This window comes from Aythya marila (genome assembly GCF_965140915.1).
Source record: "Aythya marila genome assembly, chromosome: 4".
Classification (NCBI taxonomy): domain Eukaryota; kingdom Metazoa; phylum Chordata; class Aves; order Anseriformes; family Anatidae; genus Aythya; species Aythya marila.
The window spans coordinates 44,831,140-44,857,858 of NC_139045.1; the positions used below are offsets into that span (position 1 = coordinate 44,831,140).

The following is a 26,719-nucleotide window of genomic DNA, read 5'->3' on the forward strand; positions in this document are numbered from 1 at the left end:
ACAGGCCAAGTCCTGTTATTTTTTTTTTTCTTCCAAACTGGACAATTCCTTCTTCCAACTGTTCTTTCTAGACATGGCACACTTGCTGGAAATGTTTAAAATGTAAATCCAGCTCCATCTGAGCTGCAACACCCACCCCACTGCTCTTGTTACTGGCCAGCAGAAGCTTGGGCTGCAGTTTCCCAGCACAGCACGTACTTGCAGGGCAAACTTGCAGGGGACTGCAAGAAGCAATTGGCATCTTGTTTACACAGGGAATATCTACCTCACCGTACAGATGGCCTAAGCCACTCTGCATGATTTCTGCTCTTAGCTTTTGAAAAATGCATGGAGATGCATTCAGAATCCTTGAAATGTAAACACCTCAGTGTAAACGTTAAGCAGAGCTTTTACATGATCAATGGGAGATCAACATCTCCTTGCATCTCCGAAGCAAGATAAAGCTTCCCCACTGTAATCCAGGTTCAAACTCTCCAAGTTGCACTTCATCAAGACACATTTTAATAAATTAATGTTTATTGAAAATATCACAGTAGCCTCTATTTTTTGCCCCTGTGCAAAATTAAGCTATTTAACATGTAAATTGTTATAACAGATCTGCAAGCAGCTTCATAAAATGAAAGACCAAATACACTGATAATAGGATCAGACTCTTTAATCTGGTGGATAAGGAACAGTGGGGTGCAGGGGAAGAATCTGTTTTAGGGTCTGATACACAACCTATCTTTTTGTTTTCACACATACATCTGTTATTAAAAGCCGCTGTTTAGCAGTATAACATGCATCTAAAAACCGACAGTATGGGCTATCATCCATTAAATACACTATTTGTGGACCGATCATTAGGGATGAGGGAACGATTAAAATAAAAAGAAAAGCACCAGGGCTCCAAGGCCCGCCTAAAATATTCTGCAGGGAGAGTGTAATGCCATTTGTCAGCGCTCTACTGCAACATGCGTTGAGGACTAGCGTTTGGTCCGCTTCCTGCATGGTTGCTGTAGAAATGCACTTCTTTGGATAAGCCTCCATTGCAGGCTTTGCAAGCACAGGGTTTCTTCAGACACCCAACTTATTGGCCTGGGTGAGGACAACTTTCAGAACCGGCATGAAAGCCGAGGTCTCGCTGAAGTTGCTGGTGCTGACGATGTGCGTGTGGATGTTCAGTCCTTCCACGTAGTTGCGGGTTTCGATGCTCTTCACCATGTTGTGCAAACCGCTGATGATGGTTGGAGAGAGCTGTAAGGAAGCCAGACAACGCAGCTCAGCACGGAGAAAAAGTAACAATGCTACAACAACTTAAGTCCTGAAATAGTAACAGTGCTTGTTAGTCCTGAGTGCCATCTCTGGCCCTCGAGAAGGTGCAGGAATTAGGTCCTTGGTTTAAGGACGGCAATCTTTGGAGGTGCTCCACCCTGAGCACAGCTGCTGGCAAGTGCGACAGCAGCCTTCAAGCAGAAGATAGCACTACAGAGGTGCTAAGAGAGATAAAGCCAGTCTGTTATTCTACCACAGACCTTCTGGAAGCCTTTGGAAAAGCTACCAGATCTTCAAACTTCTGACTTCCAACCAAGTTTGTGAGCCTCAAATGCCTGCAACTTTATTTTATTTATTTATTTTTGACTCCAGGTTGCATGCATCTCACATTCCCTACTGGGAGTGAGGAAACTCTGTTGTCTGATTCTGCCAGCTGGGGACTGGGACCCTCCTGATGCATTCACCCAGCGCCCACTGCAAGAGGCTCTGCCCTCAGTCCCTGTGCAGGGCCCCCGTAAGCAGAGTGACCCCACAGCACTGCCAAGCCTGCATAGGCACATCTGAAGCACACTTCCAGAAATGGACAGTCGGTGGCTACATACTGCAGAGGGGGCCAGGCCAATTCTTAGCCATAACCTGCAGTATCTGATGGAGGGTGAAGTGTTAAAAAACAAAACAAAACACAAACTTACTGTCTGTTCCCTAAGTTTATCGTATAGACATTCAAGGCGTTTATTCGCATCATCTAGTTTTCTTTTGGTTTGCTGCAAAAAGAAAAACACATTAAGAACTAGCAACAGTAAGGACACCGTTCTGAGCTGATTCCAGTGCAAAGAAGTCCACATAACCCATCAAATTCCTTGGTTGAAAACATTTTAATGCACAATTTTAACTCTTTTCTGTACTTTTCTCCCTTGGTTTTGCTAGGAAAGACCAGATGATATGACTGTAGCTCTCCACCTGCAACTGTTCTCGTGACCTCTCAGGTACAGTAAGCTTTACAGGTACATCCAAAGGGACACTTGCAAAACCTGCAGCTATAGCTGGTGTGCCAAGAGACAAAAGCACGAGTTGCAGCAGGAGCATTGTTTTATGGGTCACTGGCAAATCACTGTAACAGTTGGAAAAAATATTACTGGAATCTAATCTGATGATGTCATGGAGAGCTTAAGGGCACATGCAGTCACTGAAGCCTGAGTGTGCACAATTCCATTATCATTTACAGCAAATCCTAGCTGTAATTTTCATTATATGACTCATAAAACCAAAAGCTTGTTTATAAGTCTTCACTGTCAACAGAAAAACTAATAGCCTAACCCTAACTTCTTAAAGATCCTTTCTGCTTCCGTGATAGAGTGAACCACCCACTGGTGTCTCTGGGATGACTTTACCACAAAAGACTATTAAAATAATCCCATTAAATTTCACATGGAGCACCACTGCAACGGAAATGCATTTTTATCCACTTGTTTTTACAAACAGCTACGGAAAAAAAAAAGATTTTAGTCCAAAATAACGAGAAACTGCAGAAATAAATCATCTAGGTTACAATTACAAAAGCAAAAAGAAGTAGAAGGTCAATAGCGGTAGAAATGGTATCAGTGCACTTAAGTACTAGAACTTTCTCCTCCATCAGCACACACATCAATACATTTTCATTTAGGCTAGTGCCATCTTGCCTGGCTACTGGGAAATTTTCCCTGGGTTAAGTAATTGCAGAGAGAAAACAAACGTCAGGGAATGCTCCAGCTCAGGTATAAAGACAGGCGGGTGGCTGCCTGCTGTGCCAGAAATTAGGGGAAGCTGCTTGGATGGCAAAGGGCAGAGAGGAGAACACAGGCCACAGGTCTCTCATGCCACTTGTAAGTACCCTCAGCAGTGGTTATGTTGTCAAGGGACTGAGGCACATACAGAAAGAGCATGCTAGGAACAGCTAAGGAATCGTCTTTTGGACTTGGTAATGCCCTCGGACACATGACCTTCCTACATTTCTTTCAAAACCTGTTAAAAGACCCACAAGTTTACTTGATTTTACAAATGGCTAAGGAAAAGAAAAATAAATTGTGCCCCACATGCAGCAATACATCTCTCCAGCCACAGGAAATCAGGCACAAGTTGAAGTTGTTTGTTCTCCTGACTCCCTGCTTCCCATTCCAGCCCTAAGCAGTGATGCTCTTCATCCACCCCTTTTCCCCCCTGGTATAACAGTGACCGAGCAGTGCCTGCGTGTGTGCCGACAACAACTGCTGGAAACAGTCAGGGCAGTGTTTCTCAGTGTCACATACCAGGAACGCTTGCTCTGCCTAAGAATAGAGACTGTACAAAAAGCAAGGACGCAATTTGTGTTGGCAGAGCAGAGAAGCAATCCCTGGGTACAGATGTGAACTGAATGCTTCTGCCTTTGTTGTGTGTCTAGGAGAAAAGGGAAGACTCATTCAAGGAATAAAAGGTCAGAGGGCCCTGTGCTGTATCTGGCTTCTATCCCTCTGTTCTACAGGGTAACCTTTAAAAACAGGATTTTGAGCTGTTGAATGCTGTTGAGCCTTATGGGCTGCCCCCAAAGCAGGGTTTATGGCCTCTAAAAAGTTCTGTGAAGGAGGGGTCAGGTGAGTCCACTATGAAAATGCTGCGCTGAGACCCAAGGGGGAAAGAAGTACCTGCAACATCAAGTCAAAACTACAGAGCCAGCTGAAATGGTACAGCAGACCTCACGCTAGTGGCGTCGAGTGCCCAATATACAGCCACAGAGCTCTCCGACAGCTTAGCTCCTGGTAGCACAGAAGAGTGTCTGGGCTGCTGACCGAGCACGTGGAAATCCCTCCTGACGCCCCCAGCCTTCACCATCCACCTTTCAGCACGCAGCAGGCGTGAGGTGAACCGTCAGCATCTGGGCTGTGGGGCAGTGTACTCTTCACTGACCACAGAGATAAACGGGAAGCTCGGGGATGGCGTGGCTTTTCTACACATTGCTCGTGGCTGCTCAAAGCAGCCTTCTGATGGGCTGTGATGGCCAGCCTGGCTGAAGCTACCAGTGCACGCTCCTCAACACAGGGAGGCTCTGGGAACACCGCAGGGACTTACTGGATCGGAGGCAGACAGCAGGCACCGCTGGATAAGAGCTTCAAACGTGGTCTTCAGAATAAGGTGCTCCTCAGGGATGGGCTTCTTGGTTATCTTCTCTGTTGGCAGTGCCTGCACGTGCTGAGAAACAGAGCAAGTCAGGCTTCCCAGGTCACTCTGCCACCACCCATCCTTTTCACCTAAACACAGCCGCACAAAACCAGTGCTAAGAAACCACCGCTAAGAACTCTGCAGAGCACCTCTGAAGTACAGCAAATCTCCCACCCCATGGGGCTCTGCTGGCGTCCACCCCCCCCACCAAACAGCGGGGTTGCTTTACCTGGATGGCGTTGCCAATCGGGGCCCCCGGAGCCCCCTCGGTGCTGGGTTTGGAGGCAGCAGGAGGAACGATGCACGGCCCCAGGGGCTGTGGGGCGGGCGGGTATGGGCCCTGCAGCGCCGGCTGCCCCGTGGGGAGCTGTGGAGCCTGGAAGCTGGGAGCGCCCGTGGGCGGCGCCGGGGCCTGCTGCATCTGGGACTGCGGGTCTGCCAGCGGGGCCATGATGGGCGACGTGATGGGCACCGGGGGCATGAAGTTATCGGGGACCTGGGGGAGAAGGAACAGCGTCAACACGGCTGGTGGCACAGCAAGGCATCCAGCTCCCACCAACTAATCCACCCCAGCAGCTGGGGCACAGGGCAATACCCCACGATGGCAACATGGGATCCCAGTCTCTACTTGTGGGTATTTCAGAAACATATGGTAGGGAGAAGAGACAATAAAATGAGCTGCTAGTGTTTGTATGCTTATGCATACAGCGAATCACAACGGGAGACTGAGACCAAAATAGTAAATCCTTAGTTATGGAGAAAATGGCTGCAAATTATTCTGCGGGATGAAATGCAAGACAGCAAAGGCCCTGTTCTGTTCGCAGGAGGATTTTTCCTCAAGCCCTCAGGTCTGGCAGCTGCTCTGACAACTCTTCCCCTCCTACCCAAGGACCTGGAGGCCTGAAAGGCAGCGTGCTGCCTGTAGGACACGTCCCAGCACTGGGGCAGCCAGGAGCACTCAAAACACCCCTGGTCTGTCCTCCAACAGCTTCAAAACCAGCTGCAGAGACCAAAACCCCAGGCTCACAGGAGACGTCTGCCCTCACCTTGGCACAGGCCTTATCTTGCCTGCTCCAGCTTTTTCTTCTTGCAATGAACACTCCACATACTCCAGACTGTCTTGCTTCCCAGCAGCACCTGTAAGTGATGCTGACTGCTGGGGAGATGGGCAAGATAAAAGCAGCACCAGGGGATGAAAAGGCTCGCTCTGCTCTGTGCCAACCACCCCCAGTTATTTTGTCCTGCTACAATCTACGTTCTTTTTACAGAACTACATTGTCTGTACCACAAAAATTATCTTACTTTTGGCAGATCTCTCAAGGTCCACCCCTTAATCAGGATAAATTTCTCTCAGCTCCAGCACCACCATTAATCTATAACAATTTGCACAGCCTCATCGTTTCGCTTAAGTATCATCTCTGGAAAACCTCATCTGCTTTGCTGCAACGAACATGGTCCAAGGTATTCTCTTCATTCAAACCAGAATCAATGCTGTTATTAACAACAACTCTGGCACAAAATCACCTTCTCTAGAGGCCTAACCGTTCTGAGAGAGATACTGCATAGTGCAAACGCAGGAAGGCCGCGCTCTGTTCACACGGCGTGGCTTTTGTTTGCAGCTAGCCCTTCTTTTGCCTTCTCCTGCCAACAAGCTTCCCCAGAGCAGGTTAAATTACTGCTTTTGAAATGGTCAGCACTCGGTTGTTTCGAGGCAGGGCTCCCCAGACTGAATACCTTTTTCTTCTTGGCAGCCCTGTTGAGGGCAGGAGGGTCGTTCCAGCCGTTCTGAGGCCCTGGGACAGAAAGAAAACAGAGACGGTAAGTACCTCAGGGACGGTGCTGCCTCTGAGCCCAGCCCGGCTGGCTCCCTGTCACAGCTCCACCAGCACAGCCTCTTTTTTAAACAGCACATCTCTTGCCAGATAGCTGCTTTCAACAGATGGACCCCACGAAAAGGCAGGCAGTTGCCTACACCGTGGCCCAAACACAGCTCTGCTACGCAGACCGCCTGTGTTAAGGCAACTTGACGGTTATCTGTGAAGTTTTCTCCTCCCCATATGACATTAGTCAGTCTTTTTTTTTTTTCATACGTGTTCCCCAGCAACACAACACGGTAATTACAGGCATAAAAGAGGCAAGGGGAGCCTTAAGCATTTCCAGCCCAGATCACCCAGCCACTGTGGAAACACACGGAGCCATAAAGCCAGGCTTCCCCTGCCAGCGATAGCAGGTTTACGGGCGCTTTGTGCCCTGCAGGCAGAGCAGAGCTGCTGGATCAAGGCGACCAAATGTAGCCTGGTCCAACACAGACAATTTGTTGTGAGCTGAAGAACAACAGAGGATGGCTGAGCAGACCCACTCCCAGGCCAGGGCAGTGCTCTGTGCCAGCCCTTTTGCTCCTCAAGCACAGCATCAGCGTGTTAGGCATGGGTCCCGTCTCAGCACAGAGCATGTGCTGTGGGGACCACAGTATTATCTGTCAGCCGTGGGCTCGACAAGCCATCAGGATTTATTGCACAAAGCCACAGAAAGCCCAACCCAAGCCCTTGCCCAGTGGATTTTTTCACCACAGCATTTTTCACTTAGCAAACGATCAATTCGCCTCGGACAGAAGAACACAACACCACTGCAGAATTCGTTCAAGTGATCTGGAATTTCATTTTCTCCTGGGCTTTTGTTGAACGAGTTTCACATCCAGAGCACGTTGGCGGGGTAAATGAAAAGCAAATTAACCCCCCTTTCACATCTGGTTTCTTGTGAACCAAAGTCAACACCAGCGTCCCCAGGGCTCTGCTCCTCCCTATCGCCAAAATCCCTTCCCAGAGTGTTTCTGATACAGCAAGTCTAACTTCTGCAGTGCTGATAGTGCTAGCACATTAAGAAAACCTCCCCGTCTGATATTAATTTCCTGGAATAATTTGCTTAAAAAAAAAAAAAAAAAAAGGCAAAACAGCATTTGATTCTGTGGTTAAAAACTCCAGACATGTTGTTATTGGTTTTAATTAAGGAATTAAAGTTTGATTTGATTAAATTGTAATTGGCAAACAGCATTGCACTTAATGTTCTCTGAGAAACGTATGCATTATTGATGTTTGTTCAATTAATTTCACGTAGGGGCTGTAATCATTTCCAGCCTAAGAGGTACCTAGTTCACCTGCCAGGGGAGAGGCCTGGTCTGGAGCTGGTAGGTTTTCTGCAGATAAAACGCAAAGAGAACAAAAAAAAAAAAAGTTTTTCTTCAAAACTGATAAGACAATCTGCCTGTAATTTTAAATTAGCAATTTAGTTTCAATAAGCAGGAGAAGTCAGGAGAAAAATGCCTAACTTAATTATAATGCCAACTGAGACAGGAATCCTTTGACCAACTCACCCTGTGAAATTGCTTTTTGTCTGTCTACCCCAAAAACAAATCCCTTCCTCTCGCCATGCAGTAAAATTGTTTCTAGTCACTTCTAAGAGAAGTTCCGGAGTCCTGGCCCACTTCTTTGCCTCTCCCTGTGTTCTCATTTCCTATTCCTGCAGGCCATTCCAGCACAACTGGCAGACCATTGCTCTGAGCAACCATCTTCTCTCCATCATTTTACCATTACACAAAGTTTTTCAGGAGATGTTTTGAGGGTTTGACTTTAGGGTGGATGTCACCTATTTTCCTGAGTCAAGGCTCTTATCTGTACCGTGGAGACGCAGGAGCCTTACACCTGTGCAAAAAGATGCTCTGCCTGCTGGCCAAGCAGCAAATCCAGATGGCACCACAGAGCCAACACATTGTTCTCCATTTCAAAGAGAAGAGAAACACCACGGTTTAACAATTCTCCCCTGATGTCGGCCTGATGTGCTCGCAGCTCTGCTGCAAACACATCCCTTAGCTCACAATATGAGACAAGACTCAAGACTCTGAAAACTACAACTCTCTTCAAAGCAGGTTCACAGAGAGATGCTGAAAATGAGCATGAAGATGGGCTTAGCTGCTGACTGGAGCTCTAAGTATGGCTTGACACACTAAGGTTGCACACACTTACAAAAAATCTGAGGTCTTAACAGAGCTGTTTATTTTTAAGTGCATCTCTAAACCCAACCCAGTTCACAGGCTGGGTGCTATTCAAGACTGAATTTCAGATCATTCTCCCAGCCACCCTTAACGAATCACATTTGCAAAGTGAAACCTGATGTTCCTGTAGCAGACCACCACAAAACCCAGAAACACAGCACCCCAAAGCCTTGATCAGCACAGCTCCATGCTTTGCATCACAACAGTTACAGCTAAGATTTACTGCTGCAGTTTTGGTGGATCTCATACCAAGGCACCCTGCCCCAAGCAGCGTTGCTTTTCTGGAATACATGTTGCTAGCGCAGCGTATAAAGCCTAGGCACACTAATTGCAGCATGTACACGGCAAGGTTTTTTCCTCCTTCCTATTTATGTGTTTTTTGAAAATTATGTATAATTGAGAAGCAGAGTGTGCTTCGTCCTGTAACGAAGGGCCAAGGGAGGTCCCAGTAGGGTATCTGCAAGGGTAACAGAGAGGACACCAGGCGTGGCTGCAGGATGGAGGGAAAAAGCCTCTTCCCTGCCTCACTGTGCTCCTTTGTGTTTCTCACTGGAGCACAGGGCCATTTCTGCCAAAACCACATGCCCGTGAGCGAAGGCAGAGTGCTCATGGCGTGCTCCCAGCCTCCTGCAGCACCTCCTCACAGCTCTGCTGCCAACACCAAGGCAAGATGCCTCCTGTGCACTGCGCCACCCCAACGACAGGGGGTCACAGTGGGATCCTTCAGGCCATCCCGTCAGCGTCCCTGAGACATCCCTCGGATCCTGCCTGACAGCCCCTCTGCTCCCAACTCTGGTCCTTGCCTCTCCAGCTGGACCCCTGGATGTGAAGCACATTTCCTGCAAGGCCTGATGCAAGACAGGTGGGTTAAACTCAGCGAGGTCGGTGTCCCACAGCAAGCACAAACACATGCTGGCAGTCCCGAGGGCCGCCAGGAGCCCTCGCTCCTCACCTTGCTGTGTGCTCAAACATGCTCTCAGGGCCAGCCACGTGCACCTGCCTCTGATTCACATTTAGGAAAGAGGCCATGTGAAAGCATTTCTAAATCACTTCTGATTATCTTTTAAGGCATTGATGGCTACAGTAAACCCCATCGTGCTAAGTGGCTAGGGAAAAAACAAGTGAGCTGATGCCACAGGGAATGCCGTGTGAATTAAACATGCTGCCAGTCCTGGGCTTGACCTGCTGCTCACCACACAGGGACAAGCTCATTTTTCTCTTTCGCTCAGCAGGTGGCAGGTTTGGGTGCCAGCCTCAGCAGGTTAACGCTGCGCCACCACCCATCTGCTGGATACGACAGCCTCCTAAGGAGATGGTGCAGAGCACCACGTCCCGGGCCAGACACAAGGGAGCACTGGCTGCAGCGACACAACCATAGCATCACCAGATGCACAGGGATGATGATGTGGTTTAGAAATGCTTTCAACTGGCACAAGCCAACTTGGTAGAGAGCATTCACAAGGCAACGTGCACACGGGTAGGAGAGTTACCGAGCTCATAAACCAGCCCCCTCCCCGCCTGCCCCCCGTCCAAGCGCAGACCTGTTCTCTGGGATGCAGGAAGGTCACTGGCTGCAGGCAGAGTACCTGTTGGTCCAGTAGGCAATGCATAAGCCACAGAAGTTGCTGGAAGTCCTGGCCTGCCATGCTGAAAGGATGCACCAGAAGGAGGGAGGGGGAAGGAAGAGGCAGGGTTGGGGCCAGTGGGGGAGGGCTGAGGCTGCCCCGGGTACAGGGGGGCGGGCGCAGGGTGGGCAGGGGCAGAGGGCAGGTAGGGAGGGGTGGTGTTAGTGGCTGGGTTGGGGTAAGGGGCTGAAGCAGGGGCAGAGAGAGGCTGCTGAGGCTGATAGAGAGCTGGTCCCCCCGTTCCGAAAGAGTACTGCTGTGTGGCCTGATACGCTACAAACGGAGAAAAGAAGAGATTCAGTCAGTAAATCAGGACAAAGGGGTGCGTTTTCTCTGCTTCCTGCTCCTTCCCCCCCCCTCAGACCAAAGCCTGGTGCTCTCGGCACTGCCAGCCGGCTGAGACCCACTGCAGTCCCCACGGTGCCTCTTGGAAGGGTTTGCATCAACAGGAAGCCTGTGCCCGGGAGGTGAACCACATCCTCGGGGAGCCAGTCCAAGCTCACAGCCTTTCACCAGGGACTCTGGGGCTCTTCAACTTCACCACTTCTCCTCCACCCATCTCTCGAGGTCATCCCAGCAGATTCTTGACAAAAAGCATCGGGCTGGCTTGGTCTAAACCCTCCCAACGCCAAGGAGGGGGCTGGCTGTCCCCAGTAACCCCAGTTATCACCTGGCCAGTCCAGCTGGGCAGGAGGGAGCGGGGAGCTGCAGCTACTCACTCTGCGGGTAGGCGGGCCGGGCCCCTGCTTGCGAGTACATGGCTGGCTGCGGCGCGCTGGGGTTCACGGCTCCCGGCATGATAAATCCCGGAGGAGGCGGGTTGTCTCCCTGTGAAATGAGTAAAAAGGGTGGGGGGAGGTAGGGTTTAGTGATGGTCAGCAGCACCGAGGCAGAACCGTAACGAAATCATCAGTTCCCAGTTCATAGGCATGAAGCCACCTGCCCTGAAAAGCCACGGGCACGGGGGCAAACACTTGCGTGGGGCTGGAAGCACAGCCTGCAGGTGCAGCGCGACTTCAGCAGCAGCAGCAGAGGAGCACGCAGCTTCCTGCTGAGGGCAGAGCTCCTCAACAACACTGCGTGCCGCTCAGCGAGTCTGACAGAGCCCTGCCATCCACAGCATTCAACTCAGTGACTTTCACCTTAACTCTGATGCGTCGCAAGAGAGAGGAGGGAGAAAAAAACATTTCACACTTGAAACATCCCAGTGTGGGGCAAGGACTGGACTCAGATCACCCTGAGCTACCATGTGAGGCTTGCCAAAGCCACTCATCTGATTGAAGGTGAAAATTTTTTTTTTTTTTTTTTGTTAAAAACACAAATGTATAATGGAGGATGCAGAGGAGCAAAACCTGAGTACAGCAAAAGCTGCTGCTCCTTCCGCCTATCCGAGCCAGACTGTGTCAAGCGCACAGCCTGCACATGGGGGACTTACGGGGTGGAGCAGGGGCTCAGAGAGGAATAATGAAGGTTATACCTGTGTGTCAGAGGGACATCCTGCAGGAGGATGGCTGGGAAGGGCAGTGGGAGTTTTGTTACTCCAGGTAGTGACAGTAGGGGCAATTCTAACCTGAATCGAACAAAGAAATAGCAATCATGGAAAACAAAACATTAAGAAAGTCTAAAGGGTTTCACAAACCGAGATGCAAAGAAATGAACAGAGAAAGGTTTGCATGCTGGCACTTCCAACACAGCCAAAAAAATCACACAGGGAGGAGAAAAAGTGCATTCGAGGCTGCTAAAATCACCGTGCACTGGAGCCAAAGTGAATCACAGAGTGAAGATGAAGCACAGTGAAGAGGAAGCTACAAAGGGCCGTGGAGCGAGTGCAGTGTTACATGTGCCAACGAAGCTGGGTTTGCCCACAACACGACTACTGCTAAGCCCTTTTTATTACACACTCCTATTGCAGAAGCTCCCGTCAGGCTACTGCATGGCACGGAGCATCGCTAACCACAGCTGGAAATCACAAATCCTTTGTTAAATTCAAACCTACTGCTTCACACAAAGCATTTAAATTGAGCTTCTGATGCATTAAAGAAGTTAAAATCTGAAGCTAAGCTCTTGCATAGGCACAGACAAACATCTTAATGCTAACTGCTTCTCCCTGAGTGCAGGCAGAAGGAAAGCCCAAACAACTTTGGTGTGTCTTTCCCCAACACTGCGCAGTGCCAAGGCCAACGCTGCCGTCAGCTGTACAACAACTGCTGTGAATGTCTGTGTAAGGCTTTGAACCCTGGAGTTATCTAAAAGATTTGTCCACCCTCCATCACTTGTGCATTTTTATTTGAAAAAAGGTGAAAAACGGTGTGAAATCCTATGCCAGAAGGAAGTGGAAGTTTAACGATATGTTCCTGTTAGGGACAACAACTACAGAAATGCCGCCTCAAGCTGGAACAAGCCACTGTGAGAGAGGGAGGTAGGAGAATCTTACCAAGTAGAGACAGAGTGCTGATGGCATTAAACTAGGATGCTGCTTAGTCTTTGCTAACTGTGGTGCATCGTGCAAACTGACTGAAGCAGGAAGCCTCGAGCCCCTTACCAAGGTCAGTCTCCTAATAAGAGTGTGAACCTGTCTTAAACTGGTGGAAATTGGCCCTGCGGATGGACAAGAGCCAAGGAGCAAGGACAAGAGGTCAACTGGCAGCGATGAGGAAGAGTCATCAATCTTCATCCCTATGACCCCCGACGACCACCACCAGGATACACTGTGTAAGCACAGATGGGAGGAGTTCATGGAAATGACTCCTTGGAACTAGTTTTGATACAAAGTGAGGACAGGTTATGAATATGTACAGGCTCACCGTGAAACTTCAAGCACATGTAGCTCTTTGCTGCATATAATCATGGCAAATTGCTGCATCAGGTGTGCACGACTTTGGTAGGACTACCCCTGTGCTGCCCAGAGCTGAATAAACACACCTACTGTACAGTCTTACTGATTGTGGAGTCCGTTTTCCATAAGTCAAATATACCCACTTGCTTAAAAGGGAAAAAAAAAAAAATCAACCAGAAGATAAGGCTTAAGTGTGCAATTTGTTTCCATTCTGGTTCACCAACAGATCACTGGGCACCTTTTGGAGCCGGCCCTGTCTGCTGCAAGCCCTTCCTGTAGCTCCTGCTGAGCACAAAGCCAAGAGCACAGAGGGCAAATCCCTCTCACAGTGTGCTCCAGGGCCTGCAATATTTGCAAGCTTTTAATCATGTGCTCAGCCTTCTTAAATAATAGCTTGAGGCATTTGGGAGACAGGAGGAGAAATAGGAGACTGTGCTGTGAAAAGCATGGCTAAGCTCATGCCATCTAGAGGCAAGGTGCTGTTTTCCACAGCCACAAGGGACGCGTAGCATCGCTTCTCAGTGCAGCTCATTGGTTACAGAAGGGAGGTCAGACAGGCAGCACAGAACAGCTGAGTTCATCATTAGCAGCAACACGTTTAACATCAGACACAATTATGTTAGCAAGGTACCGCTGTACAAACGGGATGAAGGCTTTGTCCCTTCAGAAGGCGGCCTTGTTAACGCCCGCAAGGGAAGGCGAAGGCACCCCCAGTTGTTAAGAGGGAGAGAACAAAGCCCAGCTCCCCACCTCGTCCCAGCCGTTCTCCCATCCTGCCCCCATTTTTCTGTGCTCCAAGCGCAGCACTGGGCAACACGCCTGCGCCTGCACCCCTCTCCTCTGCACATGGCCAAGAGCCACGCCGTGAGTGCAGCCCCGCTCTGCAAAAAGCTGTGGCCGAAATCCCACCTCCTAGTCCGGTGAGCACCATCCTCAGCCTGCCGGTAAAACCAGGGCACCTGCCTCCCCAGTCCTCCTCTTCATCCCGGCACAGCTCCCAGCCCCAGAGTCCCACACTCACCTGCTCTGTCTTCTGGCACAGCCGATGCTCAGCCCAGGCCTGCTACCGTCCCACCTGCTGCCCATGCTACCTACACTCCCCTTAAGCATGGTCAGGACGGCTTTTCAAACTCATCCTCAAACCCAGACCGCTTGACAAGGCGTGAGGGGTATTTTCAGATGAGGAATAAACAAGGCATCCGCACTGATTGAAGAGCAGCACCTATCATTTGCCCCCCAGGTTGCTTGGAAGGTGCATCTTAGAGCCCCAGAGTGGCCCCAAGAGAACAGAAAACAAAGTGCCCTCTGCATCATGCTCCGGAACCCAAGCACGATGTCTTGCAGCAACTGCCAAAACCAATTACCTGTTGGTAATACTGCTGTGCTGGGGCCTGAGGCCCTTGCATCTGCCCTGCCACAGCGCCAGCTCGTCCTTTGGGCATGGGCTGTCTGTCGTACGGCGCCTTGACGGCCTCCTGTCTTGCTGGCAGCTCCCCTTGGGCTCTGCAAAGCCTGTCCCGTAGCAGCACGATGTTTGGCTGCGGACAGAGGACAAGGAAAGAAGGTTAAGTGCACTGCCCACCACCCAGTGCATCCCACTGAGCTCCCTCCAAGAAGCCTGCTCTGTTTTACGGGACTGCAATCCATCGTTCCTGCAGGAGAAAGGCAGCTACTGGGCCAGCCTTGCTGCCACTGGGAAACCTGCACCTGCTTCCCACCTCAAGGCTGCATCGCTCCCAAGCCAGCCTGCCTGTTAATACCAGCTGATGGAAGGGGGGAAACCGAAAGAAAGCAAAGAAGCCCAGAGGCCACATACCTGGTTGGTGCTGGCGGGCAGGAAGGTCAGAGCTGCAGCAATGCTGCCCTGGGCAGCCAGGAGGTTGGCGTACTGGCTCATCTTCTCAGCCAGGAGGGCCCCCACAGCATTCGGGTCCACGGCCTGGGTGAGCTGCACAGCCTTGCGCAGGATCACGACTTTCTCTATTAAATCCTAGGAGGTCAGGACAAAGGAAACAAGAAATGAGAACATGAGCCAACCTGTTCCTGTTTTTACCTGTTTGCAGCATTTGACTAAGTCAGTTCTTAACCACCTGAATCTAAAGCAACCAACACTTGCACTGGGAGACTTGTCTATGGCTTTCCGGCTGTTACTGTGAGGACAGTTTTTCCAGTATTCATGAGGAATGCTCCCTGTCCTGCCTTCCTTGTACATCCCCAACTACCACAGGGATGGGGTTTCTACCTAGTGCTAAGTTACAGAAACATGTTCCTGGTAGTTTTCTCGTCTTCTCCTATTTTCTTCCTCTAACTATGTTATATTGCAAGGTACTGCAAATATTCATTTGCCATCATTCAAATCTAATGACGGATTTAAAAGAGTGCACCACAAAGGATTTCAACAATACTTCACTAATTTGGAGTGTTGACTGACTATGCAGTAATAGACTTGCCTTTTTTGAAGTACTGATTCATTAGGAAAAATGCAAGTAAAAAAACGATCACAAAACCCACCAGCTTCTAGGTTTTTTAGCCATTTCTTACCACAGTTAACAACAAGCACACCAATTATGACTGCTATTTTTCAATATTACTGAGAACAAAACAATGGAATCAAAATGTAAATTCACACAGAAGTCTAACAAAGCCACCACACTGAAGAGATGGGTAAGAACTTTTCATTTTGCAAGTGGGGAGAAAAAAATAAAGTAATATCCAAATTACTCCAGTCCCTTCAATTTTCTAAAGATAGAGAATTTCAGCATGAACAGGTAGCATTACTTTGAGTACTTTCTAAAACTTGTCCTTCAAAGGCCCTGAACAGATGAAAGAAACTAAGATTACACTATAAAATAAATTACTCAATAATTGCTTCATTTCACTGTCATCAATCCTCCTATTCCCCCAAGATATTTGCTGTATGCGATGCATTTCTCTGCTGGAAACCAAACCTCGTATATGCAAACCCCCAGAGACAACGTTCATGAGAACCCTCCCACGGTTTTTCTCTACATTTAAATCATATTTATTAGATTTCTCCCCCTTAATATTTAAGCCATATATTCCAGAAGCAAAAATGTAGAAGTACACACCGATTGCAGAAGATGTGACCATTCCAAGCCACTTCTTTACAAACACACTCTAGGCCCTCAGACTTCCCACGGGCCTCTTATACAGAAGGCATGTTAGCCCGACCCCACAAAGAACAGAACAGACCCCACGGCCTTTGTGTTTCACCAAGTAATTTCTGATACCACATATACTTGTCGTTTCTACTAAAACCACCCATTCCAGAAGCAAAAGTTTTGCATCTTGATAGATAAGCAGCTCTCTTCATCAAAACTCCACACAGGTCATTTGATTTGAACACCATAGAATCCCCATCTGTTACTTCCAACCTCTTTCTTCACAGCAATACCAACCTGAAGGGACAAGGGGCTGTTTCCATCCTGAGCTTTGGTCCAGCAGGCAACAAGCTTTTCCACATTGCCGGCACAGATGTAACAGAGACAGGCCTGCGTCTGCAGAAGGCTGTCCCCCTCGCTCTCCAGCCTGTTGCCCAGGAGATCTAAGGAAAACAGGAGCAAAGACGATGCCTGTTAACCACCTCACAGATCTCCCCATTGCTACTGGGGCACAGGAAGCTGTCAACACCTGTTGTGCATCTCCTTAGCACCATGAGAAGAAATATTGCCTCTGGGCTCCATCTGTGAGGACATACATGTACATGTACTCCAGCGTTCAGCACAGGTCACCTCAGAGGGAAGCTCATGTTGTGGCAGCAAGGACTTGCCAAGCGCCTACAAACCAGAAACACATCAGAGAGGACAGTCCACTAGCTGACATGACAGAGGACAAGAGGCTGGGGCATCACCATCCTCTCTATCACCTGCTTTTTGCAGATCCTCACTCAGAACAGTGAGTACATGACTGCCAAGGGACTGCGAGCAAAGCTGTCAAAATACTCAGGGCTTATGTGTGTGCTGAAACACATCTGCACAGCTCAGCAGACACCGTGGCTGACATCTGAGAGGCACACAAGCATCGGACATGTAAGTATTGGCAATAAAACTTCCTCATGGATTGTACAGTGCACACACACAGCTGCTAGGAGGTGTCCACTCTGGGCCCAGAAAAACAGGGAACATACAATAAATACAGAACCCCAGAGGTTCCTCTCCTCCTCTGCAATGGTACTGAAGAACTGCATGACCCATCAAAGCAGCTAGTGAGGCATTACAATAATTTACCTGAAGGGAAAAAACAGTGGCAAAGCGTAGTTTCTGCAGCAAGTGGGATAAGTGTCATTGGTCTGTAAAGCATCCTTACCACAAAGGGCTGCAAACTCATCCGGCCTGGCGTAAGTGAGCACAGCAGCCAAAGCCTCTCTCCAATTCTGCAGATCACAAGACTGCACGATCTCCTTCCAGTTCTTTGTTACAACTGCAGTGATGAGCTGGGGCCAAAGGAGAGAGACCACAGTTAAGATCTTGGTAGGATTTCCTTTTTTTTTTTTTCCCCCCAGTACAGTGTAATTTCTGTCTACTGATTGACTTATTCCCACTGCACCTGAGCTGGCTGTGGTAACCTGAGCCTTCCCTCATGCACACAGGCTGTCTGCCCACAACCCCTGAAAGTGAAATTCCAGTTTCTTCTGTCTCAAACTCCGTCTCCAGTTATTCTGCTTCAAACAAAAGACAGGCTTGGCAGCTGCGCTTCAGTCTAGTGAACAATGCCCTTGTCATGCCAAGAGTTCAAGCTTGGAAACAGCTGAACAAGCACTAAGGGCGCAGCTCGGGCCAGAAAAGAAACACCACCACCTGAACAACAACTACAAGGTTGTAACGACAAGGTCATGGCCCACTTGTTAGCACAGGCAGAGATAACTGGTCAGCTCTCCATAAAAACACCTTTCTCTAAAGGATCAACTCAGTAAAGCACACATTTCCCAATCCAGGTACCAAGTTTTCTTTTGTTTAGACCAAATGCAGCAAAGAAGCTTGGGGAAGAAACCCTGCCAAGTGCTAATACTTGAGATTCTCCTCCTGTCATACTAGAAATGCAAACCATTGCCACCTCAAACTGGCTCACAGATGGTGACCAACAAAATTCCACCTGCGGGCTGGCTGCAGCTCGTGAGGCTGGGTGCTCTAACTCCCCAAATGACCGTGCTGTGCTGCATGGCAGTCAGTTCTGCTCCAGGAAACTACTTCAGCAGCTGCCCGGTTAGAGGCCGCCTCCCGCTACTGCATCAAATATCTTTCTTTGCCACTGGACTGCTGAAGATTAACAGGAACCTTCTCTCCTCCTGTAAAAGCAGCCATCCTTGCTAGACACCGTCCTGTGCTCTTCTAAGGTCACTTCTCCCATCTCATCCTTCTTTTGCTAGTCGTGTCAGTACTCACAAATGAAGATTTAGAAGAGCAGTGTCAGCAGTCCCCAGCATGGCAGAAAGCTGACAAGAATCAATACCTGGCTGGCCCTAACATGCTGTCTCCTGCACACAGCAGCAGCGTGCCGAGATTACCTCGTATCGACTTAGCTACCTTCTGTGCACACAGCGAAACAAAGCATCAGCAAAATCTGTTCAGATTGATCCCAAGCATTACTTAAAGCTACTGGCACTGAGCACAGATCCTGCACAGCACCTGAAAACATGTCAGAGACTGAAGAGTACACTGTTTAAAATATTTATCAGTGTGAATCTACTACTGTACATGTATCTCAGAGACACTGGAAACAAGGCAAAGAACACTTTAGTGATATCCATGCACTGTGCCTCTTCCCTCCTTATCAATCAAATATTAAAGAAAATCTTTTTGCTCCAAGACATTGTGGAAAACTGGAATACATGTTAGCTTCCCACAGCAACAAACCTGTGAGATAGCAAGAAAACTTCTAAGGTGAAAAGGGGGTTGTCAAGAGTCTAGATGCAGGTTGTTTCTTAGCTGAAAATACATACCCTGGTGATTTTGCTCTGCATCTTCACAAAGTACTTTTCCTGTGTCCTAGAAAGCAGCTCTTGTCCGCCTGCGATGGCCAGGATAATGGCATCAGCCATGCGGTTATCGTGCAAGCAGAGATCTACTGCGCTCTCAAAGTTACCAGTCAGCAAAGCTTGGGTAATCAAGCCATCCACATCTGCAAGAGAGCAGTGCCTGGTCAGACCACGGCAGAAGAGTCACCTAGAAATGCAACAGCTGGTGATTCAGTCCCGCTCTACAACGCTGCACAACTTCCTCTGCAAAGCAGCCTGCAGGCACTCAGAGGGATGCTCCAGGTTCATCTCCAGTCACACTGTGGTCACAGGATGACCAGGTGGGACACTGCCAAGCATCACTTACCTTGCTGCAGAGCAATATGCTCGTACCTCATAGGCAGCACTTTTCTAAACAACCTCTGAAACAACTCCCATGCATGCATTACTGGAAACAAAGTCAAACCTTGACAGGGTTTGGATGGCTTCTGTGTTACTCAGGATCTCCTCTAAGTTTCTTTACAAACAGGGAGGTTAACACGCTTCATGCCTGACCAGGCGCATGCTTTTATGGTAACTGTAATCCCTCTCACAGTAGCCACATTACAGCAGTGGGGTACAGGAGTGCTTTACACTTCCTTCCCCGCATTAAAGCGGTATTTGCAGGAGTCTCGAGACTGCTGTACAATGAATGGAGTAACAGAGGCCAGTCATGATAATCCTTCCTAATCTGTGCAGAAGTTTCCTTCTCACTGGAACACCAGTAGCAACATTATTATTTATAAACATCAGCACACACAATGGAATTGATACCTCCACTTTTTTTTTTTTTTTTTTTACCTCCACTGACAGAGATGTTGAATGTCTTCTTCGCAGATCCCAAATCTTCAGTTTCTTGCTTATTGTCTTTAACCCTCTAAGAGAAAGAAAAAGCAAGGTTTTTGAGATTATGCACACATTTGGAATGCATACACGCATCTTTAAACAACATGGCTCTTGCACTAGAAGTTAAGGTAACTTCACCTGCCAGTTCCCTAAGAAGTCATTAGTTTTGAAGGAGAGAACGTTATTACCTGTCATTTGTTATAAAACTGCTTCAGCACATGGAATCAACTTCTCCCAGTGCCTGCACCAAATCAGCTCCTAAGTCAAGACTTCTCACAGTGTGCTTATCAAAAGATCTCTAGTGTATGTAAATGCAGCATTACAAAAGCTCCAATCTCTCTGACCACACCATTTATTTTTACAACAGATGCAAAGGGGAAAAAAGCAGCGAAACCCCCAGATTTACCACCACTGAAGGCTTAGACAAGCCTAAGTATGCCTACCTGGCGACCACAAAAACCACCAGGCAGACACCTGGATCCTGGGTACTGCTCTGCACAGGTGCACCCTGCCCACACACACACAGCCCTCTCAAAGCAAAACAACCACAAAATCAGATATTCTCCTTTCCTTCCTACTCCACCTCCAGTCCTAACCAAGAAGAGCCTCCCCTAACACTGCACAGGTTTCATTTTGCTCCATGTAGGGTTTCAGCTCATCCTCCAAACACCTGCATTAGGCACACCCCCCAGTTTAACAAGCACATGAACGCGTGCTTCACTTTGAACATGGAAGTTCAGAGTGCTCTGCACAGGCTTAAGGACTCTGCTGGATCAGTGAGCACAAGAGTGCTCAGCAGATGGAAGCTTGTGTAAGGCTCCCCCAGGAATTAAGAGGGAGGTCATTATTGGCAAACTTTTCAATCTGGGGATTTTCAACACCTCTCCTCAATTTACAATACCAAAACCAAGTCTCTCTCCACCATAAATTGTGCAAAAAATGGTCTCTGCCATAAGTCAGCGTGCCAGTAGATGCAGTGGAAGCTGAAGAGGAAAGGCCCGGTAAGAACGCCCTGCTTACACGCTGATTTGAGGAACAGTACTGGAGAGGATGAACAACAGGCACACAGCTGACAGAGCATTTGGAGCAGGGAGGCAAAACTGCAACAAGTGCTATGTTTGGCTCATGAGACAGGCAGTCTGCAAAATTAATTTGCTGTCAGATGTTGCGTGACGCATGGTTGATATCAGCTGAGAGCGTGTTGTGGCTGGGCCCATTCACTTCATGGATGTGACAGCCCTCCCTCGTGCAGCACCCGTGGCTCCAGGCCAACCTCACAAATATTTACCAGCCATGCCGTCAGGCTACGGGTGGGTTTGGCCAGGAAGTTTCTCTTAGAAGAGATTGGTTGTGAGGTATCTTGTAAATCACATACAGTGAAAATGTGTGTGTGTATTCACCGCTACAGACCTATAAACTAACAACCAAGCACACCAGAGCTAAAGGCAGCTCCATTCTGGGGTCCTTAACACGCTGTTACGTGGAGTTGACAGCTGCACTGCTCCAACACGTGAGCCCTTCACCACCATCCTCATCATCACAGACAACTACAGACAGGCCCCAGACAAGTTTAACTCCACTGGGAAGCTGATGCAACGCTGCAAATCAACACTGCTGGGCTAACAGCTCAAATTCTACCCTACGAGGGAGGTGGGTATTTTCACTGCTGTTAACCACATGCAACACAGGCTGGGTCCTTCATTCAAATCACAGACCTGTACATGGAAACAGCGCTGTTCAGACAGGCAGAAGCAAACAAAAAGCTGCAGGAAGCACTGTTGTGGAGGACAAAATGCCCACAAAAAAACTGACCAAACTGTTGCAACAGAGTTAAGAGCTAACTACTGAAGACTGATACTCCCTGTTCAGGTGCAAATGGGCTGGCACCCAGTGGAAGCAACTAGTATTTCCCCTTTTCCCCCAGTATCACAGCTACATCTCTGTAAAGGGCTCTGTCTAGAAGCAGAGCAGTAATAAGTTGACTGCTCAGTAACTTATCAGCCAGAGGAAAAGAAGAAAGCAGTGATCAAAGACAAAAAAAAAAAAAAAAAAAAAAGAGGAATGCATGAGAGTTGTGGCAGATCATTTAGTATGTGTTAGCTGAGTGTCAGAGTAAAAATTATGGCAGATGATGGTCCTTGGGTCTGGTGCTAACTGCACTGTTAGGTAATGAACACATTCTTCACTGCGACCAAAACCTGTCTGCGTGACAGCTGCAACTGATGAGAAAACCCCGTGGAACTTAACAAGAGCCCGCATTTTCCTCATTCTCAGTAACTTCTTGTATTTCCAGAAATACTCGGCAGCAGAAAAAGGCAACAAGATGAAATGCTCTTCACAGTGGTGAAGTAAATATGCAGTAGGCCACCAGGGTTAGTCTAGAGGACGACAGATACCTCTCCCAAGAACGGCTCCTCTGCAGCCTGGCCTTCATCCCTCTCGTTCGGTACAGATGCATCAGATTCTGTGGGAGCCTTCAGCAGAGAGAAGATGCCATAAAATAAAAAGAGCCAGCAGAAGAGAAAGAAATACTCTGCGCTGCAGAGCACAGCCACCTTCCAACCGATAGTCAGAGCCAGTCTGCAAAGCAGCAAAACACATTGGCAGCACACACACAAATATGACAAACGTGGCAGAGGCCTCTATTTCCTTGCTCTTTACTACTGCACAGTATCTTTCAATCTTAAACACTCTGAGAACGTGCAGCAAATCTTTTTTTCCCCCTTAGGCCACAACAGATGACATCCAGGATGCGTAGGGCACAAGAATAAGCACTCCCCACGGTGGACTCAGGCTGTTACTACAGGCAGTGCCTGCACGATGAGCATCTGCCAGGCAGTGCAGCGTTACAGAGCCAACTCTTGGTCCTGTTTTTATTTATTTATTTTTTTAAGCCCGGGGAAGGTGCTGTTCTTGACACCAGCTGCCAAGCAGTAAGGCTCTGTCCTACCTCAGGGACAGCAAAGTGCAACGGTGGGTGGGATGTGGGCAGCAAAAGGAGAAAGTATGGGGACATGACTGAGACCTTTCACCAAAACCTGTGACTGACAGCCCATCGTTAGTAAACAGGAGGAGGTTTGAGTGGAGGAAAGCAGTCCTGCGTTCTCCACAGGTACCTTCATCCTACTGAATGTAGGGAATTGTCCTGTGCTGACTTATTTCTGACTTGCTCTGTCTGGGACAGTCACCAAGCAGAAAGGAAAGTTATTCTTCCTTTGCACATTACGATGGCGTTATAAAACTACACGAGGAGTTAACACGTACGTCTTTGCTTACCTCTCCCAATTCACCATCTGCACGACCCTCTTTATTCAGAGCTGACGTAATCTAAAAAGAACAACCAAGATTTATTAAGTAAGTGCACGTTTATTCTAGGGACAGACTTCCCACCAATCTCTCCAACTGGCAAACGTGGCTACTCTGCTGCTTGCACAACAGTTAGCACGAAGCTAGAGCCATTTCCTTCCCCAGCCTGGCGATGGATTTACTGCTAAGCCCTGCGTACCCCAAGCTCTGGTGGAAACAACAACTTCTCTATGCCTTTAAAGGTTTAATTGTTAACTCGAGGGCCTCAAACCTCACTAGAGCTGCTGGAAACCACAGTAATAAAAACACTGTCAGAACATACAAGAAAAAACCCTCTGTCTGCACTGATTAGGGAAAAGGAAACGGTGACAACCTTGCTGGAACAGGGAACTGGTCAGGAAGCTGTGGTTTCAAGCACAGCAGGCGTATGGCCTCGGGGTAGAACTTTCTAAGGTATAGAGGAGTTAAATCCCCAGCTTTTACTGCTTTTAAAGGCAAATCAAGACTCCAGATTAATTTTGAGGCCCTCAAAATGCCAATTTCATGTGCAGAATTTAAAACACACGCAAAAACCCCCACATTAGTTGGGCGTCTAGAAGCCTGGATTTAGTAATGCTGCTTATTATCATCTATCGCCTTGAATTTAGCAAGTTGTGTTTTACCCCCACAGGCTGGTTTTCACAAAAAAAAAAAAAAAAAAAAAAAAAAAAGGTCAAATAGCTAGGGATAATTTTCATTTTTAATCATTAGTATACAATCGGAAGGAGAAAACCAGTTTTTGGCTCACATATAACAATCCCAGCCTTTCAAAATAATAAAACACAACACCATGTTCTTACTAACTGATTCCAAGAAGCCAAAGTCACTGGCTGTATTTTATTTTTTTAAGCTTTTCCTGCTCTATCAGTAAGATGAAAAGCAAGTTGTGATTCAGGAAAACGATAGGCTAAGTCCAACATCTCAGGCCGCTCGATTCAGTCACGTCCAGCTCTTCCCCATGGGCAATGCCCATCAACCCAAGAGCAGCAGTGGTGGGGGACTCCCGTCTGCCCCCACAGTACCACCACTGCTCCCTCTGCGGGAGCAGGACCAAGTTGCACCTGAGCATTTTAACTGCAAGCTGCTTTCAGAAGACAGGATTTGTCTTGTGCTTGTCTTTGAGTCACGCTACAAAAATCTAGATGCTGAGGACAAACTGTGACAGATAACGTAATGTTTTTGCTAATCATAATGAGTTTGGCCCGGAAGCCATTTAATTCATAAACATGATGCCATTTTCAGAGCCACTCTTTCAAAACAAACATTAGATTGATACAACAGAAATGAGTCACACACTTAAATATCTACTGAATCAGAACTGATAAAGCATTAGACAGTTCCTAGGTACAGCACTGCCAGCAGCTAGGAGCCAAAACTCACAGCAAGTATCCCTCTGTACCACTAAGATAACCAAGGTAACTCCTAAGATGTACAAACTGCTTCCTGAAACCCAGTTTGCCGTTCCAAATGTAGTCATGTGTGATCTTTGTTTTCTTTTTTCCTAAAACCAAAAGTCACCCCCCACAAAAAGGGACTATCCAAGGTTAGCAAAGTAGTTAATGAAACACTGAAGAGTGCTTGCATGTTCTTCAACCAGAAAGCCTAAAACCAGATGAGATTCAGTGATACTGCAAAATCAAGATGTCACATATCAACAAAATCACACAAACTGTAACAACAAATATCAAAGCTTTGGATGGGTGAAAATTTCCCATCAGCAAGGGACACTCAGATGTAAACAGGCCTCAGAAGTATGTCGGGTGCTTTGAAATTCTTATTGTACAACCATATTGCAAGATGACATAGCTAATAAAACCCAAAGGAAACCGCAAGTGCTGTAAAAATACCAGAATTACTCAAGGTTTCTAGTACCCCCTGGAACAAAGGAATTCCTCAAATAACACAAATATTCACGTCCGCCTTGTTTACACAGAGGACCGAGCACCACTGGTCTTACAGCTATTTGGAAAGCTGCAGCGCTGACAAACACTGTCTGATGAGAAACACACTGAAAACAGCCTTGTATAAAAAAGTTTCACGTATGGAACAGCTTGTGGATTACTGGCAGAGGCTCCTGCAGTCCCACATGTAAATGATTACATCGATTGTACTTGGCAGATACAGCCATCAACAGCAAAGCGTTTAAGCCCAGCTTCCAGGCACATTTACCTTATTCCTCAGATCGTCTTTCCTGTATCCCAACAGCTCAAGGTATTTAGCACGTGAATCTTCTTCAAAATTCACCTTAAATAAAAGTTATAAAGAATACATTTCAATTCATCAATTCCACACCCTCACCCAGCTGGCTTTTCACTTGACTGGGACAGTGACTGAGAGGGAAAAAAAAGACATAAAAAAATGAGAAAGGTTTCAGTGAGCTGGACAGCTGAGCAGGTAAGCAAGGCTTCAATTTGGTTAATGGAGGTTAACTGCCTGCAAATCTGCTTCACCCAGGAACCTCTAAATATTCACAGCAAACAGTGAAAAGCAGGCACAAAGATGCAGTGATAGGGGATGACTAAAACACAGAACACCTTTGGCAAGCTGTGGCTTCTCCTATGGTGTCCCAAGGGCCCTGACCCTGGGACCCTCATTCTTCTGTTGAGCCACCCCTACACCAACAGAGCTTAAGTAGCACCATTCCCCCAGCCTGCACTTTCTGTTCCTAAGCCCTCCTCTGGCAGAACACTGTAACATGCAGAATAAAATATTCCTGCACTGGCTTTCCAGGTCCATGGGGAACTCCCGGACTGCTGTCATTGTTACCTTTAAGAAAGCCCACACATTCTTCTCAAAGTCAGCCTGGGCCATGTCAATTTTCTTCTGGCAGTAGCTGATGAAGCCTTCAGACTGCACAGCCTCCTGCAGCTGGTTGGAGCGCGCCAGGAACTCCTTCTCTGTAACAACCTGGCTCACGTAGACGTGGTGACGCTGCTGCTGCTGCTCGATGCCTGGTTGCTGCTGAGGCTTGGCGTTCTCAAATGTAACCAGCTTGCCTCCAAACTGGAATTGAGAACACATGTGACACGTGAAAATACAAGTATATGCAAACAAACTATGCACACACGTATGCGTGCTTTTGTTTAAGGCATGTATGCTTATCATTCAATGGACAAATGGTCCTGGCATCAGCTCATGGTGTTCCTCCACCAGCACACGATGCTATGCACTGAAGCAGCTTGCTGGTAAGCGTGTGCACATTCAAGTGAGTTCATAAACACAACTATTCCTATCCCTCTTTTCCCCTCAGGCTGAGGACCTGGTCTAGGAACTCCTGAGAAATCTGTCTGCACAGTGGCCAGCATAAACAGATTAACTCATGTTACTGCAACATTGTGCTGGTTACAGTTGGGATACAGATTATTCTCTTCACAGCCACCCATATGATGCTATGTTTTGGATTTGTACCCAAAACAGCATTGATAATGCACCCACGTTTTAGCTGTTGCTGGACAGTGCTTATACAGCACTGAGGTCTTTGTTTCTTAGGCTGCCCTGCCAGCGAGGAGGCTGCGGGTGCAGAAGGAGCTGGCAGGGGACACAGCTGACCCAGACTGCCCAAAGGGGTATCCTGTAACACA

At 47.9% G+C, this 26,719-nt stretch overlaps 1 protein-coding gene across 16 annotated transcripts in view; it reads right to left on the reverse strand.

The window, feature by feature from the left end:
* Positions 1-504: 504 nt before the first annotated feature.
* Positions 505-26,719, reverse strand: part of SEC31A (SEC31 homolog A, COPII coat complex component) — a 39,832-nt gene continuing 13,617 nt past the window's right edge. For 2 of the 16 annotated variants that reach the window (XM_082760123.1, XM_082760127.1), the window contains 19 exons: positions 25,905-26,141; positions 25,308-25,382; positions 23,070-23,120; positions 22,190-22,267; positions 19,749-19,824; positions 18,894-19,072; positions 17,261-17,387; positions 16,354-16,499; positions 14,751-14,924; positions 14,299-14,472; positions 11,576-11,668; positions 10,818-10,926; positions 10,015-10,371; positions 7,571-7,618; positions 6,160-6,218; positions 4,655-4,921; positions 4,336-4,455; positions 1,947-2,018; positions 505-1,236 (listed from right to left, as the gene is read on the reverse strand). In XM_082760123.1, the coding sequence (XP_082616249.1) occupies positions 1,057-1,236; positions 1,947-2,018; positions 4,336-4,455; positions 4,655-4,921; positions 6,160-6,218; positions 7,571-7,618; positions 10,015-10,371; positions 10,818-10,926; positions 11,576-11,668; positions 14,299-14,472; positions 14,751-14,924; positions 16,354-16,499; positions 17,261-17,387; positions 18,894-19,072; positions 19,749-19,824; positions 22,190-22,267; positions 23,070-23,120; positions 25,308-25,382; positions 25,905-26,141 (2,622 nt within the window). In that variant the 3' untranslated portion in view covers positions 505-1,056. The remainder of the gene's footprint in view (positions 1,237-1,946; positions 2,019-4,335; positions 4,456-4,654; positions 4,922-6,159; positions 6,219-7,570; positions 7,619-10,014; positions 10,372-10,817; positions 10,927-11,575; positions 11,669-14,298; positions 14,473-14,750; positions 14,925-16,353; positions 16,500-17,260; positions 17,388-18,893; positions 19,073-19,748; positions 19,825-22,189; positions 22,268-23,069; positions 23,121-25,307; positions 25,383-25,904; positions 26,142-26,719) is intronic. The other 14 variants (XM_082760134.1, XM_082760132.1, XM_082760131.1 and 11 more) reach the window with 14 other exon arrangements.